The sequence below is a fragment of the Haemaphysalis longicornis genome, unplaced genomic scaffold (assembly GCF_048455015.1).
Source record: "Haemaphysalis longicornis isolate Haplotype H1 unplaced genomic scaffold, Haemaphysalis longicornis Haplotype H1 scaffold_31, whole genome shotgun sequence".
NCBI lineage: Eukaryota > Metazoa > Arthropoda > Arachnida > Ixodida > Ixodidae > Haemaphysalis > Haemaphysalis longicornis.
Window position 1 is genome coordinate 1,613,010 of NW_027526340.1, and position 20,600 is coordinate 1,633,609.

A 20,600-nucleotide genomic window follows, 5' to 3' on the forward strand; every position below is an offset into this window, starting at 1 on the left:
TAATACGCAGAATTGGGTGTATAACTCTTTTAATTACCAGTATTTGTAAATGTGGGAGAAACAAAAAAAAAACGAACAACACGCAGTCCCGTCGAGAACACAAATTATAATAACAAGAATGAACGGAGCTACTACAGCCAGTCAAATTGCTAGAAACTATTTTTCTTTTTCACCCATGCAAAATACGAACCTATTGTGCCATATATGGATGGTATCGAACGGCACCAGCTAAACAAATCTCAAGTTAATTTATTATAGCCGAAAACAATCATTGGCAGCACGCATTAAAGAAATAGTAGAGGGGAGGACTCGTTAGAACACTAGTTCGCATTTTCAAATCCGGGAAATGTAAACTGAAAGTTCACACATACAAACAAAAATGGGCCAATTTATTTCACCTTTCGAACCACAGTGATCCATGCTTACCGTCTTTCCTTGTGGCGCGCTTTCGCTGGGAATTCGTTGAATTTAACGGATGGATTCTTTTCTTTCGCCTTCTTGTTAATGTTGTGGCAGCTGACCATGCAATAATATCAGGGGTTTGCTTGGCTTTCAGTTTTACCACCTTAGACATCGCGAAACGACTGCGGGAGCGTCCGCTCTTTCGCCCCGCGCACCCGATCCGAGGGAGACGCCCGCCGGCCCGCGCGGTCCATCTTACAACCGCACGTGCAGCTAGCTCGCTGTGCACACTGTCGCACTCCCGGATCTATTTCCGCCTTCCCCGACCACTCGAAGTACCCGTCCCCCCTACTCCGGTATGCGAACAAAGCGACCACCCCCTGCACGAGCCACTTAATAAGCCAGCACGTACAAAGGGCGGCGGAAAAGCCACTCACTCCCCCAAAACGAAAAGGACGCCGCTTCGCGATACAATCAGCGCTGCCCTCGCCCGGCAAACTTTAGCTTCGCCTCCCTATGTGGTGCAGCCATGCCATACTGCCCTCCCCCTCACACTTTCGCCATACTTTCATCCTCCGCTTTCTTGCCGCCTCATATTTGGTTACGTCTTCATTCTCTCGGTTGTCCTTTAACACATCTCCGCACTGCCCTCCCCCTCACACTTTCGCCACACTTTCCTCCTCTGTTTGCATTCTGTCTTCGGTGTTCCCTTCATTCGCTCTGTTACAAAACTGGCGATGCCACTAAAACACAGTAGCGGACGCTTAAGTGCTGTGCACTAAAATGCATGGGAGCGAGCTATATTGCAAATTTTTTTCGAAGAATTTGCACAGATGCAGTGATTTCAAAATCACCTGTTGAGTTACCAAGTAAATGGCTATGATGTTGCTGTTTCAGTAGCTTGATTGTTTCTGTCATAGATTAGGTCGTGCTCTATTTGGAAAACATGCTACAAATATACTGCAGCCATTTTCAGGGCTATCGCCTGAGTGGACATAAAGATGATACAAATAGAAAAAACGCAAATACATTTGCACTGTAAAAGTGATTTGCTTTAGTAAATCACCAAGGAAGGTCAAAGCAACCAAAAGTAGGGGAGACTTTTGTATCTTGTATCGCAAAAGGAATCCGTAGGAAGCATGATAGTATCAGTAGGTAGGATTTCCAGTACTTCTAGTTTAAGTCAAAGGAGTTCTAGTCAAAGGAAGAAACGCTATATTTGAACATATCAGTTTTGGGATGAGACGGTGTCATCTCTAGCCCAGTGTTATATGCTAGCATCTTTGGTATTGCAGTGAAACCTTGATCTAAAGAAATCACATGGGGAGCAAGAAATAATTTGTACATCTGATGAATGTTCGTTATAAGAGCAGGCACCTGAACGAACAGGAGATGAGCCTGGTGTGCGACAGCTGCTTAACATGCTCAACACAATGGCATTAAATGGCTGCTGAAGTGCCGTTAAAGAAAAATTTGTTGGGCACATTAGTTTGGAGTTTTGTCCGTGCTGAATTGCAAGAAATGTTTACTTTATTTGTAAATACAAGCAAACCATTCTTTTTTTCATCTAAAATAAACTATGTTTTATACTCTTGGTTTAATACTAACGCTGCTTAGGGTGCCTGGGTGCCTAGCGCCATCTACGAACAGGCACAGACACTGATGTAGCCACTCGTGATCTTGCGAGGCCGTTGCTACAACGACGACAAACGCTACTTCGTCAGGCTTAACAGCTGGAAAATCGCCCTTCTATCTAAAAAACAGAACCTATTTGTCGCTTGAAGCGTTATGGAAGGGTAAGAGCGGGCAACTTGAAGACGAAATGAACAGCTTACAACCCCATATCCCAGCGAAAGATCAGCGACGAAGCTGTTATCGCTGCGAAGCAGGAGAACAGGGCGCTGCCAATTTGTTCCACTCGATGTACGGAAGCAATGTAAGGACCTCAACGTAAAAATTCGACTCTAACGTACGTCCGCAAGACTCGCGCATACCGTTTGCGTTCTGAAACTGCGCAATAGACAGTTTTAGTTGAGCGTACGCAGAGAGTTGCGCACGCACGCAGCGGCAGCGCAGCGCGCGCAGCTAAGTTCTGGCGAAGAAGCAGTTTTAGTTGACCGCACGTAGAAGTTGATGCATGGATAAACCAGCAGCGCCGAAATGCGCGATGCTGCGGCTGCTGCTGCTGCTGCTGCTGCTGATGATGATGATATTTTGGCTGTACCATGTGAATCGGGTGGGTGTGCCGCGAACACACAAGCCAGGACAAACACAAAGAGAAATACATGAAAAATTACACGAAAGAGATGCCGAGCGGAACGCGTTCCGCTCCCTGCTAGCAGACGACGCTCGCTTTCCTAGTGCAACTCGCAACCGCAGCGCCGCGGTGGCGAGAGTCGCGGCCGGCCGCCTTCTCTCCACGGCCGCGGCGGGGAGATACGGAACTGAAACTAAAGCGTGGCAAACTGTTCGCATGGCGACGCAGTGAAACATCCCCCTCGCGAGTGGCACGATCAAATGCAGAGCATTTCCGGGGGCGCACGACGTTAAGTAGTTTGCGTTACGTTAATGTTGTTGCACTTGTGGCAACTGCTGACGAGAGAGCGCTCGTCAGCAGTAAAATTGGGCCCATCTCCCCGCGAGGGGGACTCGAGTAAATGCGTCGCATAGGGGGTGGGTGTATTGCGTTAACGTTTAGTGTTTGGGGAGTTGGTGGTAGTGAATGCGTTGTATCAGCAGCTTCTTGACGTAGTTTGAACGAGTCATGGATATAAGGCGTGTTCGTAGCCTCCCATTCTGTGTCGGCTTTGTGGCGCAGTGGGTAGAGCACCATGTACATTGCGTTCCGCCCGCAGGGTCGAGGGATCGAAACCAGGCGCCGGATAGTATTTTTTTTTATATAGTGTAGGGGAGGGGTGCGGACTACGACTACGGACGTCAACGCGGGTGACATCGTGAGTTACTGAAATGCTCTGCATTTAAAATTACCCCTGCCCTTGGGCACAAGCAGAATACACTGGGTGCCTTTCATGACTGGATGGCGGTAGATGACGTCGTGTCTGGAAATGTTGACGCTGCTCCGACTGCTCGGCCCAAAGAGCTCATTAGTTCATGTTTAGATATGGGCCAGCAAGTCTTCTGGAGAATGGAAGACGTACACATTTTTTAGAATATGTGCATGGGTGACTTCAGCAGCAAGGACAGTATGACAGGTATCAACAGGGTGATTCCACGAGAGAACGAACATGCGTGTACACGACCATTTTTTGTTCATTCTTGTTTTTTTATTATTTATGCGCGCAATATGGAAACCCCCGAAAATCAAGTTTGTTTTCTCCTGAGGTGCGTAGTTCGGGAGAAAAAAATGTTTGAATGTGCCCGGAGCGCAGCGGTGGTTTTGGCAACTGCAGATTTTTCCAAGTTTGCGTCCCTGTGTACGTCAAGGAGTACAAGGGGTGTGTATAAAATGTTTTGGTCCATAAACTAGACCACAATGCTAATCTGTGTAACGCAAAATCAGCGTCCTGCAGCGAACAAAAAATTAGAAAAAAAATCGTGAAATCGGTCCAGACGATAATTTGTCAGTGTTTTTGACGCCCCCTATCTACATTTCTTCTTTTCTGAAAAACGTGTACGTCGGCCATTTTGTTGGCCATACGTATCTGAACGCATAAACAAAAGATGGTGTTTGTAGAAATTTTAGAAGTACTAAAAAAATTGAACAACTTCGGCTGTTTTTCAGAAATTGCGCAAATTCAAAACTCAATATAAAAAAAACCCCATACTCGATTTTCTTCAAAATTGCGAAAATAAGACTCCTTTACTTGGACAACAAAACTGTGGAAAAACATGTTGCATCATTTTGTTGAGAACAAAGTTATAAGGGGCCAAACTTGGCTCGCGCGACGCGTCTTGGCGCGCCGCGGTAAGTTCTGGCCGCTGTTGCCGCACGTTGCGCGGGTGTACACGGGCGGTAATTCATATTCCACTGCCACATGCCGGCACGGTCAATCTCTTTCCAGTATTCCCAAACGCAAAAAACTATTCTGGAGATTCTTCTGTTTTTTTTTTTTTTTTTTTTTCCCGCCTGTTTCCCTAATGTGTTCTTTAACGAGCTAACTTTCTGGCCTATACCAGCTCGAACGCCACTCTTCTTATAGGGAAAGGAAAGAAGGATTCGAAACAACAGGAAAAGTTTTTCCGAAGGTTATATCGGGTAGAAGTGGTAGGAGTGGTCGAAATTTTCTATTATTATGGCGCTTCGGTCACAGCACGAGTAAATTACTGAAGGGATTTCAGTTTTTTCACAAGAATAATTATTCAAGATAAAAGACACAAGTTTGGAAATTGGCTGTCAGACTATCGTGATTAATTATTTACAGTCAGGAACACAGCAAAAGGCATACGTGTGGGAATACAACTCAAGTAAAATATTTATAATATCTGCACCACAGCTTCCTCGGGCACTCATACAGTCAAGCACAGCCACTTCGCAGACGTGTAGTTTGCTCTGGAACGTTCGTACAGCTGATATTTCTTCTTGAAATGGCTGGCTGCACCGTCACTAACGTAAACAACGTAGCTGTACACAGGGGCACGTTCTTCCAGGCATTCGTGTACCTTGTGGAGCGAGCGCATAGCATGCACGTGCGGTATCGTGTTGCATGTGTTCGCTAACTACTGCGAAGCTCTGAACTGATTTTCTTGTAGTTACAACGCACGTAAACAGTGAAACCTGTGTTTTGTGCCGGTGGTACGACTGGACTTCATTTGGCAGAATAACTGTCCAATTTTCAGAGAAGTCGAAGTGCAGTACAATGCTTGATCGCCGTTCGCATCTTTTCGCTTCGTTTATGGCAATGGCCTGGGTCCGCCTAATAGAGTCATGGGAAATCCACTTGGTGACCCATTTGCCTAGCTCCTTCACGAATGCAGCTGGAGGTAGACTCTTTTTTATCAGAGAACCAATTTCCCATACAGCATATGTGACGTCTTCTTCGTCCGAAACGCCCAAAGCGGACATGGTAAGGTTGTCGGCCATTGGGAATTGCCGGCACGCGCCCAAGAAACACTGCGTCAATGGTGAGGTGCAAAGACAAAGCTCCTTTAAGTTGCTCATTCTTCAGTCAACCCCTGTAACATTTTGCAGGGCCAAAGCAGACAGGTCGGCATTCGCACAATAAACGCAGACGCACACTTCGTGCTGGGGTGAGTGCAAGACTTGGGCGGGAATGAACTGTGGGTGGGTGAACGGGTCACACTTTTTTTTTCAGAACAACATCCACTAGGCTTCCCCTGCCACATCTATCAGGATAAGAGTGTGCGGGTAGTCGAGCAAGCAAACACGCGCACAAATGCAAGTGCAAACACTTAGGCACAAACGAAAGCATCCACCCATGAAAAAAAAAAAACCTTTTCTGGGGAGGAGTCAAAAGCAAACAAAAATATGGCAAGAGTAAAGCAAAGGGAAGCATCCGTTGAGAGCCCACCAACCAGTGAGTTGAAGGACAGAAAAGGACGGGGCAGCAGCCTCCCCTTACTGCAATTTTCGTACGCAAGCGTATCAAAATCGCTAGTAATACTGTAATGTACGCTTCGCCTTTGTGATATGTGACTAAGCAATAGATATACGGCAATAATATGACAACAGACCGGAATTTAATAATACGTCAAGAAGTCAGGTACCCGACCGCACCTGATTCTCATTCCAGTAAAATAGGTTCGCGTGCACGTGGCGTCTCCGAAAAGCCTCCTACGGCCTCATAAGCCGTGGTGCAGGTGTTTGTTTCCTGGTTAGTTATTTTTAAGGTCGTTCTCTCATGTTTGCCTCAAAGAAAGCGGTGTGATACCCTGTACTGACGCCAGCGCACCATGCACCACCAGCGGAAATGCGCCCGTCGTGGTGGGGAACTGATTAGGGTCTGAAGGTCAATCCATTCCCTCCCTTGTAAATGCCCGAGCGCGATCTGTTTCGGTTACCTGCGCATCGGAGGAACCTTTGTTTTTTTGTTTTGCATCCCGCAAAACACTGGCGCCGCAAAGGAGCGCTTTCGAGCTGATATCGGCCAGAAAGTTAGCTCGTTAAAGAACACATTAGGGAAACAGGCGGGCAAAAAAAAAAAAAAACAGAAGAATCTCCAGAATAGTTTTTTGCGTTTGGGAATACTGGAAAGAGATTGACCGTGCCGGCATGTGGCAGTGGAATATGAATTACCGCCCGTGTACACCCGCGCAACGTGCGGCAACAGCGGCCAGAACTTACCGCGGCGCGCCAAGACGCGTCGCGCGAGCCAAGTTTGGCCCCTTATAACTTTGTTCTCAACAAAATGATGCAACATGTTTTTCCACAGTTTTGTTGTCCAAGTAAAGGAGTCTTATTTTCGCAATTTTGAAGAAAATCGAGTATGGGGTTTTTTTTATATTGAGTTTTGAATTTGCGCAATTTCTGAAAAACAGCCGAAGTTGTTCAATTTTTTTTAGTACTTCTAAATTTTCTACAAACACCATCTTTTGTTTATGCGTTTAGATACGTATTGCCAATAAAATGGCCGACTTACAAGTTTTTAAGAATAGAAGAAATGTAGATAGGGGGCGTCAAAAAGACTAACAAATTATCGTCTGGCTGAGCACGAAGTCGCGGGTTCGATTCCCGGCCGCGGCGGCCGCTTTTCTGATGGAGGCGAAAAGCAAAAACGCCCGTGTGTACGAGATTTCGGCGCACGATAAAGATCCCCAGGTGGTCAAAATTAATCCGGAGCCCTCCACTACGGCGCGCCTCATCGCCTGCGTTGCGTCGGCGCGTTAAACACCACAATCAATCAATTATCGTCTGGGCCGATTTCACGATTTTTTTTTAAATTTTTTGTTCGCTGCAGGACGCTGATTTTGCGTTGCACGGATTAGAATTCTGGTCTAGTTTATGGCCCAAGACATTTTATACACACCCCTTGTACTCCTTGACGTACACAGAGACGCAAACTTGGAAAAATCTGCAGTTGCCGAAATCAGCGCGGCGCTCCGGGCACATTCAAACATTTTTTTCTCCCGAACTACGCACCTCAGGAGAAAACAAACTTGATTTTCGGGGGTTTCCATAATGCGCGCATATATAATAAAAAAAACAAGAATGAACAAAAAATGGTCGTGTACACGCATGTTCGTTCTCTCGTGGAATCGCCCAACATGATTCATCGTCGGGTCCCCCACCACTTTTGCAGTCCCAGAAGACGGTCCCCAGGAAGGGAATGGTTTAGAATCGCTGATTTAGTATATCAGTATTAGCTATAACGAAGTTCGGCATGGGTAATATTCAATTTAATACCTTATTGTTTGACTTGTGCTGCAACTTGTCTATATTCCTGGCTGATCAGGTGTTAATGTTCGTTCTCTTACTTCATTAAAAATGTCACAAAATGTGGAAAGCTATGTTCAAGCCAAAGTTCTGATTAGAGCTTCATGTGTGGCATACACCAGCACTGTCGGGCACACAATTTCGTGTTGCAAGAAAGCTTTAGCGTGAGAGAAGAGGGAGTCCTGACACCAAATCTTGGTTCTCCTTTTATTGCTTTGATCAATGCCTACTGGCTTAGCAACCATGAAACACCACTCTAAATGCTCGAGTGCGCTATTAATAATATAGAGCACATTGAAAGTAGTCAATTTCGGCTTCCATTGCTTCGAGTCTGGAAGGCACATTCAAGGGAAACGCAGCGCTCGTCACTGTTTTGTACCGATGTCAAAATGCTATGGAGGCATTTTGACCAAACCGCCTGTCGAAGGTCATTGCGGCATGCCGATCATTGCTCTCGCCAAAAAGCGCATTTATGGTAGCTGTTTTCAAAGCATTCAAAGCAGCCAAGCTGCCCCTGGCTGAGCTTCCTCAAGGGATTTAGGCCTACCATTACGGGGGACATTTGACTGCCTTCATTAACCATGTGAATGCTGACTTCTGTTGAGACTCTCGGCTATGGTTTGATTCATATCGTGATTACTATCTTTTGTTCTTGTTTGACTCGCAGTCGATAAGCTAGTATTTGTGTACTTTTTCAACAGGTGTTGGTAACTGACTTTACAGTGCATAGCCCCGTGGACTTTGTGTTTGCGCTTAGAGTAGGGCACTTCGCTCTGTAGTAGGGTGCAGTAACTACTCGTGTCAGGTTTAATCAGTGTTCTTAATACAACGAATGCACACGCATGACTGGGGCATTTCACTTCTAAAATGCTTGCCTGGGAGCGTTCTGTTTTATGACCCGCATTCTAACCACTGCATGCCCCTTCCTCCTTTCTTTGTGGCTTGTTGCACTGGCTATTGGATTTCTCGCCAGCATGCAACTTTCTGTGTAACCAGTTTTGCATTAAGGGGGCAGACTGGTCTTAGAGCTATTTTTTTATTTACCACCCAATTTTAGTAAAACTGCGCTGAATTATAGAGTTTTTTGTGCTGGTTTCAAATCTACCATTAGATTTTTTGTAAGTTGATTATATTTCGACTTAATTAATAATTAATTGCCATTATTTTGGGTCACAGTTACTAAATAACCACTCCATACAGAATGGCAATTAGCACGTGGCTAGGCTGACAAATGACTAAAGAATACAACATAGGAAGAACTTTTTTGATTCAGCTATTTTTGGTCGTTTTACAACACAATGAACTTCGCTTTTCTCGCGCTCTGCCAGAAATGGCTCGCAGGTGGTGCCAATTGAACACAATAATAATTTTCCAAAGCCTCCATTTCAAAAATTTGTTTCCAACATTGTATTCTCCACACATTTCGGTATCAGAAGCAAAAAGAATTACAGTTGTAACTGCTCTGGGTGCCGAGATATCCGAGGACGAAATGCTAGCTTTGCATTGCAAGAAAAGTGCCGTTTCACCATCGAATTCTGCGCTAACTGAGCTGTACAGTGCACTTTAAAATGATATTATAATATAATAACAACAAAATATGGTGCCTTTTGATGAGGAAATTTACAGACTGATAGAAAAAAGGCTGTGGAGGCTGAAAATGCCGTTTTTCAGAACACTTTTTTTGGCCATTTTTTGGCCCCAAAGGCGCAACTGCCCCCTTAAATAGCAAGCGGGTGCCTCTCTCCAGTAAATTGGGAAATAGTGCCCATTGTGGAAGGTTGCTAATATTTATGGCATTTTTTTTTGTTTGTTAAGGAAACATATTTTGTGGCTGGAATAGAGCTCAGTGAGATACGAAGGCTGGTTGTTTCAAACTGAACAAAAATGTACTGTACTTACTTTGCACTACTTTGTCTTCATGGCTCCTTTAAGGTGACAGTGTGTGTCACTGGAATGCCGTTCCACCGATGGTTTTGCAGGGCCCTTGCCTGACTGACTGGTCGCATGAAGTTTGCTTGCTTGTTTGTTTCCCCCCTCCCTTCTTGGCTCCTTCCAGCCATGGAAGAGACGAGGAATACGCTCGCCTGGCTTAAGCACTCTTGGTTGAAATTTCTCTGCCTTTGTCTGCTCCGCTGCTTCTTTCTTAGAGGCCGGTCTTTCGACTTTTGTGGCAGTCTAGTCCTGTCTGCAGGGGGGGCACTGAAGGGAACTCCAATCATGCCGTACTTGCTTAATCATGGCTTACTAATTGCACTTACTAATCGAAGGTGACTGACCTCCTGCAGTGTTATGTCTTTTTTAAATGTGTGGTTTTTAAGGACTAGTTTTTCTTTGGCTACCACAACTTGGAACTTTTGGTCTGTATGTCTGTTCCTCCTCTACTCAGCCACCCAGCCAAAAGATGGGGGAATCCTTGAACAAGGCGTACGTTTAGGCAAAACATTTCCATTATTTGAGGCAAACGTCAATGCATAAGTGGTATTTACAGTGTTCCTTTAATTAAAAATTGATGGCAGCATCATTTTTGCGATAACAAATAGAAAAATATTATTTGAAAACGACGTTTTGACCTAAAAATTTAAAAAGCGCTTGTGCTCGACCCTAGACCCCGTGGCAGCATTCCAAGCAGTCCAACAGCAACTGAAGGTTTCCATAGATGTCATGCAAGCAGTGGAACGCGGGAGAATTGAATTGACTTGAGCAAACATCCTCTGTGTTTATTGGGGTAAGAGCGGGAGAGGTGGGCATGGGAGATAAGAGAGAAATTTACAGGGCAGGGGTGGCAGAAAACAGCTGCCTTTCAGTGACATTTGCAGCAAAGTGAGCAGATACGCAGCCAGTTTTTAAGTGCGCTGTTCTTGGTTGACTGTCTATTGGTTGATGTGAACACACAGCACAGCAGTGGATGAAAGTGTGGCGATTGTGAAGAGAGTGTGATGAAAGGGTATGTTTGCAGGTTGAGGGGGAAAGAGGAGAAAGTGGCAGGAGTTAGGGAGGAGGGGAAGGAGATGTGTTTGTTTAGCGATGCACTCTTGGGTATGCTATGATGGGGCCGACCGCTTGACTAATTCTATACCTATGGTTACAAAGAGAGCGGAGTGCGCACTGATAGAGCGAGAGTGGGAAAGTTTTGTTGCTATGGCAACATAGAACAACTCGTATGCGACAGTAGCCCAGGTTTTCTTGCCGACGTTAGCCTGTCAGCACCGTACAGTCAGCGTCCCAGGAGGTGCAGGAACTCTGTTCAGTAGTGCGCTTCAGAAGCGAGTACTTGACAACCTATTTCTATTTCTGTTGCGATTGCCTTTAGTTCTTGGTTGATTTGAAGCCGTATGCCGACGATGTAAAAAGTAATACATTGCAAAAAAACAAAACTTCAAACTGCACTGAACTTTTCCATTAAAGGGAAGTGTATGCAACGGCATGCATCTCTTGGTGCAAGCCAGGGCTCGGCTTGGCTTGGCTAGATAAAGGGACCGTGGAGACACACACAGACTTGTTTTATTTGAAAGAACTAACCTTTGACGACTTGCTCAGCAAAGAGAGCTGGACTAGAGGTTTCTTTATGAAAAAAAAATTAAATATTGACATTCCCAAATACATTTAAACCTTGATATGTGAATTTGGTAAAATTGGCACTTTGTTACGTCAAAATTTTGTCCACTAAAAAATTGGTACGTAGCAGACACAAGTACCAGTTTAGGTGTCATTTGTAAGCACCCCTTCACAAAACCTTTTCAAGTAATTTGTGACCTTTCTTTGTGTGTATGTGTGCCTGGTTTGCAGATAAAATCAGTGTCACGCTGCATTTGTAGGAATTCGATGAGCAACAAAGTGGCACACAGGCCGAACTCTCGTACTACCATATTAAGCATGGGGGCCACCACTGGAGAGACTGGCGCTGCTATCGTTTTGACATCACAGGTAGGATGCCTAATCCTACCTTGCTGTGGTGGTGGTGGCTATAGGGGCACACTAAATTCGGTCAGAATTGCTCTTTATTGTTGTATCTTTTTAGTACTCTCGAAAATGAATAATTTGGTTACCTGAAACAAAAAAGGGGAGGAGAGGAAGGAAGGAGAGAGAGAGGACACATGCATTGTCCTCCTGAGGCCCCCACTTTTTTATTATTATTATTATTTTTTTTTGATAAACAGTCCGCACCAGTGATAAGGCGATGCTTTGTGCCCAAGGCGAGTGCTGATGTATGCTGTAGTTTCTTTGATTTCAAATTTCGCAGAAAATTGTGTCCAAGATGTTGGTAGTCATACTGTCGAGAAGAACTGAACCACTAGCTGCAAGATGTTGCAAGCTGACGCTGTCATTGGTATTCAGTGTGCATTATTTTATTGGCAGTCAATAATGAGTGAAATATTTCTGGTCACCTTGTTAGAACTTGATCGGCAACTTCGCAGTCATAGAGGAAATACAAGGAAGCATTTACCTGTCCCTCGCTCCTGCTTTCAGGGTTTTTCTCCAACGCTGAGGCAAATTGACATTTAGAGAATGGGTTTAAAAAAGCCGTAGGATGACAGTGTGTTAAAAAAAAAAAATCTACGTACTCCTAAGCATTTCTTATAGGTTGTGAATGTGAAAGTAGGAATGTCCGGTTCAGCGCCTGAGATGCCTTGTTTCTCCTTCCATTGTCGAAGGGTGTGCAATCTTGCCACTGGCGGCGCTTTTCTTTTCTATCTGCATTTTGACTTTCGAGTGGCTTGATCTGTCTAAGGCAGCTGCTTGTTCATGCCTCCATGTAATGGGAGAGTTAACGACGATGGTGAATTTCGCTGCTTGTTCTGTGCCTCCCTTCATCTGCGGTATACTGGAGGGGACGACCACCTCTCGCTACTGCCGAATTTGAGCTTGCACTGTGCAACGCCTCATGACATACATGGCTGCACATAATGACACCACAGCCCTTCCTGGTGCATTGCTCTCGGCTTTCTCACTGCTTCTCGAGATAAGGGCGGCAGATAAGTTCGTAGCCTTCCACCCCGCACGCAGTACACTAACACTGTAGCTACAGTGACTTCAGTGCAAGCTATCTATAGAGTGCTTTGTGCAATGAAGCGTCTCCAAAGGAGCCGTGTTTTTTGGTTCAGGCGCCACTTTTTTCTTCCTTAATGGGTGATTTAAGTATTCCACATTAAAAGAAGTGGTAGCGGTGGTTTTGCACTGCAGTTATCTTGCCACATTATCTTGCCACAGCCTTGTAGTTCGCTTTTTATGGGGTCAATTTCCCTTGTATGGACTTGGATGGATACAATCGCATATGCACACATTGTGCCAAATCGTTTCTGCTTCTTTCCCATAGACCACGCATGCATCATCACTTGGTGTATACTTCTTCAATTTCAGAAGCAGTTTACTGAATGCACTAAGCTCCCTCTGTCCTTCCTTTCTCTCTCTCTCTCTCTACCCTTACACTTACTCTCTAAATATTTTTATAAGTACATAACGTTGGCCTGTGTGCTTTCTGGCAAGTCTGGCAACGCTACACCAGTTGGCCAAAGTCACTCGTGCTTGCAATTTTTTTTGCCTCAAACACTGCATTGCGAATAATTTACCTCCCACATATGTTTTTCTTTTTTAGAATATTTTACTGGCAGAAGCTTTGCTAAATAAATTGCAAAAAATAATTCTTCATTATATAGGGACCAAATGTACATGAGGTTCGGTGGGCACTCATATATGCGGATACAATCACTTCGGTATGTCAATGTTTTCGTTTTATTTAAGCTCACTGTATCAAAGTACTATAACCATGTCCCACTCTACAATGTAAGCAATTACTGGGACCGCTGCAGTCACTTATTCGTGTTCGCTGGCAGTAGTATTTGTTGGAGGGTGCTGATTGTGCAGACTAGTCCCTGTGACTTCACTGAGGCAGTGCGAGAAATTCAGTGGGAGTCTCTACTCTTTCACTTAATTTTTTTGTTATCTGACTTGATTGCGTGAGATTTGCATGGAAATCTGCATTATCATCATTGTAGCTGCTGCAATCTCGAGAGTGAACTTATCTTGTACTGTCTTCATGGTCCCTTTAACACTGAGGTTCTCACCGTTAAAGATGTTGGTGACAGCAGGTGTTTAGAGCGAGGTGCTCGCTTAGGGTGGTTGCTTTGTAATTTAGGAAGCCGAATCGGTGGTGCAGTGAAGTGAGCAATAAGCCCAACTTTTTCTAGTCTGCTGATGGGTGACACTAATGCATTTTAGGGGAAAGTAAGATGTGAGCAACGGCTCTTGCAGCGAAAATGTAGAGCTATGCCATGGTAGGTGTTACAAGTAAGAGTAATGAATTGCTCCCCCTTCATTCCTTCCATATTGTTTACATCTTTCACAGTTCCAGCACCTCTTTTGCACCTACACTTCTCTCCTGTGCACTTCGTTACCCTGTGTTACTTCGTTACTTGTGACACTTTCAGGCACTCGCTAGGATTATCTGCACACTAGATTTATCTGCACACACACACTATCTGCACAGCTCAGTGGCCGAAGTGTTGTGCTGCTGTGCCCAAGGATGCAGGTTTGATCCCGGCCACGGTGGCCGTTTTTTAGATGGAGGATAAAAACGAAAACGTCCGTGTGCCATGCCTTCAGTGCACATTAAATGTCCCCAGGTGATAAAAATGAATCTGAAGCCCTCCACTATAGCGAGCTTCTTAGCTCATAGGTAGCTTCATTGCATTAAACCCACTAATTTTGAATTATTTTTTAGGCTTGTGCGAATATTCGGGCGCTTCGAATATTCGAACGAATATTACAGTATTCGAATTCGCTTCGACTCGAATTTAAAATTTCTGATATTTCGAAGTATTCGGGATGAACGAATATCAAAACTTCGTTCAAGTTTCGGTTTCGTTAGGCAAGCCGCAGTGCCATCGACATCAGTCCTACATCTTGACTACATGTGGAGCCAAGACAAGCCAAGCCACATTCAAAGCGTTGTCGCGTCGCAGCCTTCGCGCATGTACGGCAGGGTAGTCGAGACTCCTGTTTCCTTGTTTCAAACAATGAAATTGTTCCCACTGCAATAATGGGAAAAATTTCGGCTCTCGCGAACGGGCCTTCGCGGCCCGGCGGATAATACAAACGAGCCGGCGAGGCGCCCGACTGACGAACGAGCGAGAGACGGTGACGTACGGGCTCTTTCTCCAGGAACGGCCGAGCTGTTGTTTTCTGTTCGCGAAAACGCGCCGCGGACTCCACAGGCGCGCTGACGCCGCCGCGAAACCACCCGCACGCTGCCGGCCGGCCGCGGCAACCAGGCGGCACCTTCGGTAGTGAAGTGGTGCGGGGCGCTCGAGCCACCGCTTCTAACCGCTACTTAAGATACTGCTCAAAGCACACACGAAGTTTCTTGTGCGGTAAACGAGCTAACAATGTGAGCAAAAATGGTACTATAAAAAATCATCCGCGCCGCGAGTGAAAGCGCGTATGAAATATCTGCCAGGGTGCTAAGCCTAAACATCTCCTGTGGAGCCAGCCAGCTGTCTCGAGCGCTTCGAAACTGCCGCCCTGAGGTGCACGCCTTCCCATTGGCGCCAGGCTCCTCTCACTGCCACGCGCTTCATTTTCTGACAGGCACAAGCGACCGCGAGCGCGGAATCGCCGAGGCGGGCGTTAAAATCGCGCGCGCAACGCCGACGCGCATGAATCGCGTGCAAAAACGCTCCTGTAGTGAGCTTGGGCACCGCGAGTGAATAGACGAAAGTCCAGAAATTACCGCTCGGCGATATGGAGGTTAGGAACAAGCAGAAAAACGTCACGGATTTCTCCATGCGAAAGTAAGAAAAGAATTAAACGAAAACTTTTTTCAGTGCTCAATTTCTTGGTCTGGGTTGGTTCATACGAATTTCGGATGATACGAATATTTTTCGCTGTCCCGCGATATTCGTATCATCGAGATTTTACTGTAGAACTTTTTTACTGGAATGTCTCAGTGACACCTGACAGCTATTCGAATTCGCTTCGAAAGTATTCGACCCCTAGGACTATTCGCTTCGAATTCGCTTCGAACTAAAATATCACTATTCGCACAAGCCTATTATTTTTATACTTGAGTGTGGCACGGCAGCTCTTGGCACGGAGCATCAGTTGGTCGGTAGTGGCATAGCTTCATTTTTTGTTTCTTTTGTTTTGGGTTTCATAGTTGATTCGTTGTTCTGGGATTTGGGTGTGGGGTCCAGTGTGGTTGACAGCCTGGCACTAGAAATGGAACTGTGTTGCACAAGGCCAAGTACCCCGTAGTTGACTGCTAAGCTTGCGGGGAAAAAGCTAAATCGCTGAAAAAGCCGTCTCAAAACTAACTTGTTCGGAAAGATGCCAGTTTAATTGTTTTGAAATGGAAAACCAAATGAGAGGTGTATTTGGACTGGCATAGAAACAGAAACATATTTCCGGGTGACCTTGTTGATTTTAAATGTTTCATGCTCAGAAGCAAACCTTGACAGGCGCTAAATTGTGGGAGCTGTCAGGAGTGGGTTTAATCTGAGCACGAGCCCTCAACCCATTGCCAGTGGTAAGAGGTTGGTCTTTGGTATTTAAATATTGTTGGCAGCAACATATAAAATTGGATTTGTAGCCATTAATTAAGCAGCAAAGCAACCTTTATAATATGCACCAGGAAAAATACAAGGTGGAGTGCAGTTATAATTAAGGCAAAACACAAGTTGTTCGGAATGTACGCGTCCACTGCTTTAACAAAGTGTACAAGTGAGCAGGAGAGAATAAGCCGGGCATATACGAGACAACACGTACCTAAATATGAATATTTAAAAGATGTGTTTTTCGTTCAACTAACAAGAATTAACAATAAGACTTGTTTTGTGGCAAGTTTTTAAAGTCCCTGACTATAGTCATACGTGAACAAGATTGTTTAAATTCTTGAAGCCTCGTCTGATGCGGTGGGGGGTCAATACAAATGAAGCATTCCCTGGCAGTTTCACTCCTGTTAAGGGCCATAGATATCGAACCCACGGAATTTTCGCTTTCTGTGCGGTCAAGAAACTCGGGATATGCTTTCGGGTTGCGCAATTTCACTGTGCCGAGATTGGTATACTAACCAGTTGGGTTTGCTCGTAAACATTGGGCTTCGCAAGGTGTTTTCAAATCTACTTTTTGTTTCTTCACAATAGAAGGGGGGATTCTACAGTCTAAAATTCGTTTATAATGTTCACTCTACAAGATACAGGTGTCAGTATCTGTTATAGAAGAACCTGTTCAGTGTCCCCCTTAATTAAAAAAAAAAAAAAAGGAAGCCTTGTGTGTCCTGCAGTCTGTACGTGCTGAGTGTCGCTACAGTTTGTGAGCAGCCTTTTGTTGTTCTCTCTGGCTATGCTGCAGGGTCACAAGATCAATAGCTTCGGCATTGGGACTCACCTGGTCACGTGCCAAAAGCAGCCTGCCCTTGGTTGTGTCTATAAGGTAAGCACGAACCTCAGCAATCCTGAAAAGACTCAAGGAAAGGGTACAAGATGCATTGCCTTTCTTTTTTTTTTTTTTCCCTGCAATGAGAAGGCTTCTTTTCGGAGCCTCTCAAAACCGTTTTTGCGATGCATGTTGCCTGTGGTTATGTTTTGCTGCATGAAGAAATAACTGAGTACCTTGCAAAGTGTGTTCTGCTTCATTTTTTGGGACTGAGGGAATTACATTCATAGTCTTTAATCCGATCAACCTTGTGGCGCCACCTGGTGGTTGGTTACAAGCAGCTGGGCACAACTGAGGGTTGATTTGTGCCCTTCTTTTTTGTTGCCTGTTTGTTCAGTTGTACTGAAATGAACTTGAATGGGAGGGGTTCAAACGCCCTATAAGTCTATAAAAAATGGCATGAAACCAGTTAGGGTTGCTGTAAGTGCTGCCTGTCCATGCTGTGGCGTAGTGGCTGGCTTCTCTTTCAAATATTTGGAGCAAAACAGGCAGAAGAGAAAATTGTTATTTATAAACCAGCCTGCTGCTGGGACGTTCCCTAGCAGAAAATCTGCGGGGGAAAAAGTACAAACTAGCCAACCCCCTAAAGGGGACGGTGGTGTGCGCGCGCGAAGCTTGTCACCAGTCAGTATAAGCCAAACCAAACCGGAACTCAAAACCCCAAACCAACCCTTAACCAAACCCATCCACAATCAACCTCAACCCAACCCTTGACCCAACCCAAACCACATCCCACCCAACCCACTGGCTGAGCTTGACACGATCTTAAAAGAAACACACACACACACGAGATAAAGAATCACCCCTCATCACATGAAGAATCAGCTCACAGATTCACTTCCGCTGGCGTGTCTGCTGTTACGCTGTAGTTCTCGGCATCTTTCAATTCATCCGCTCATCTCCCGGCATTCAGTGTGACCCACAACCAGTAGCATCTGTTCCAACAGCGCTGCAGCAAATGGACATGAGCCTGCAGCGCGCCCATTTCAGAGTAGCCACTTGTCTCCAGGCTTTCAGTGCGGCCTAGCAACGGAGGTGTCTGTGGCAACGACGCAGCGCACAGATCACCTCCGATGCTTTGCATATGAATACAATGTCTAAATGGCACAATCGGATAGCCGTCTGCTTTATATCGCGAAGGACCCAGGTTTGATACAGACCACGGGAAGCTTTTTTAAGTGCAGAGCACTTTAGGGGCTTGTCTTGTTGTCATAGCTGGCTGTAACGGTCAATGTCAAACATCTGCTGGAATCGGGCGGTGCCGCGAGATAATGGACCCAAGCACATAACGGACCTAAGCGCGGTGTTCCATCGTTGGGTGTCCCACAGAAGCTTCGAAAGCCAAGTGGTTTATGTTGTCATAACCGTTCGAAACTCGTGAAACGCTGTCGCTCGTGATAGATTTTTTAGCGCAAAAAAAAACTCCAGGTACATTTGACGTAAAATATATAATTCACCGGTAGCACTTGCGTTCATTTAGTTTGGAATGCTCGTTGGGTTGGTTTTTGCAATATAAAGCGAAAAAAAAAGGGACTTCGCAACGCCGGCATGTGCGGCAGGAAAAGCAAGCACAAAAAGAACAGAACTCCTGCTGGTGCTTATTCAGGCAGGGGGCGCGCGAGCACTATGGAGGCAGGAAATTTGAATTGCTTTGGGTTGTATCAGTGAGCGGATAACAGCGCTACAGCCCATTATAGTGAATCACTTTCTCTGCACTTCCATCAGCTTTCACATTGAGTGGAACAGCTGTAATTTTTTTCTCTACGTGCTTTGTTTTTCGAACACTCATTACTATCTTCTATGACACAAGTCAGTCAATACAAGTTTTGCTTGAAAACAGCTATTAGCGACTGCCTGGAGTTGTGTAAAGCTATGCTGGAGCATATCCAGGGAATCTTTCATACGGCTTGGCTCAGAAGTGCATCAAGGACATCGAATTCCAAAAATTTTGCTGCCAAAAGAATTTCTCCAAGTCATTCTTTGCAACTACACTAGAGCTACCAGCATAACTTCTATGAAATCAACTCTTCATTTACAAACCTTAGCGCTCTGTAGAAAATTTTCTCGTCTGTGTCTCTTCCACAAAATTTACCATCACCCGCTCTTGAAAATCATTCATGCCCCCGCTTACATGTCTGAACCACTTGACCATGCGCACAAAGTTGCTGTCCCCTCGTGTCACTCGCGTTTTTACGCTGCTTCATTTCTTCCGTGAACTTCGACTGACTGGAACCGCCTTCCCGCCACCACAGCTGCTATAGATAACGTTGATAAATTCAGGTCTGCTATCACCAGTGACACTGAAACCCCTAGCCTTGTATAACGTTTTTTTTTTTTTTTTTTTTTGCCAATTACTCGTGTTGTATTTTTTCTAGCACTGTGTAAATCCTCTTCGATGTTGAATGTTATTGTTTTTGAGCCTACTTGAAATGTACATGTATTTTTCACTGCTCACCGTTTTTATTATTATTGTTATTATTCTTTGTACTTCCCACTCCCCTCTATCATGCTTCGGCCCTGAGGGTACTTGTAAATAAATAAATAAAAAATAGTTTGTCAGTGAAGCTTCTTCTGCACTCATATATACCCACTGCTCCCAGAAAATTGTTGCCGGTCGTGTAGTTGTGGAGAAAAACCATTTGAAACTGCCAATCCTTTTTGGCCTCCATTTTTGCAGCTGGTGGAGGTGAAGAACCAGTCCTGCATCAAGCTGAGTTTGGACATCCAGAAGGTGACCATACCGGGAAGAAAGGCCTGCTACCGACTCTATGGCCACCAGGGTAAGCGCTGAGTATGTGTACAGTGAAGCACCTTGTTTATACAAAGTTCTGAGCAAGTTGAATGTTGCTACAGAACTGCGAGGAAAAGGCTTTGTTTTCGCCACTTTGTGATTCAGTTGCGCAAAACTGGGAACATCGTCATGTCCCAGATTGGGAATGCCGACGAAACACCGCTGACCTCTGACAAACCATTCAACACTAGAGTGAGCAAGAAAGGTCCATCCCGATTGAGGCAACTGGTTGTGAGAAACAATTCTGCACGCTGATGCTTGCAGTGACAGCTGGTGATAGTGCCATCTTCAAGAAGACAATACCCAAATTGAAGATTGCTGGGTGCATTCACGTCTGCGCCCAAGGAAAAGGATGGATGAATGAGGGATTGATCAGACTGGCCTGACACTCTCTGGGATAAGCGACCAGGGGTATAGTTGCAACTGCCATCGTTGTAGGTGTGCTCAACAGTTTCAAATGCCATCTCGTGGAGAATGTGAAGATGTTGAGGTGCGTGTGACCAACCTGGCTGTTATTCTGGGTGGCCCAGCACCTGTCCTGCAGCTCTCGGATGTCTCAGTTAATGAACCCTTTCAGGACTATGTGCAGAAGACATACGTTGAATGGAAGGCCAGCGGACAGCCCGG

At 45.3% G+C, this 20,600-nt stretch overlaps 1 protein-coding gene across 3 annotated transcripts in view; it reads left to right on the plus strand.

The window, feature by feature from the left end:
• Naprt (nicotinate phosphoribosyltransferase) overlaps positions 1-20,600 on the plus strand; it is a 53,273-nt gene that overhangs the window by 16,967 nt on the left and 15,706 nt on the right. For 2 of the 3 annotated variants that reach the window (XM_077705378.1, XM_077705379.1), the window contains exons 8-10: positions 11,540-11,677; positions 17,099-17,179; positions 19,860-19,962. In XM_077705378.1, coding sequence (XP_077561504.1) covers positions 11,540-11,677; positions 17,099-17,179; positions 19,860-19,962 — 322 coding nt within the window. The remainder of the gene's footprint in view (positions 1-11,539; positions 11,678-17,098; positions 17,180-19,859; positions 19,963-20,600) is intronic. The other variant, XM_077705380.1, reaches the window with a different exon arrangement.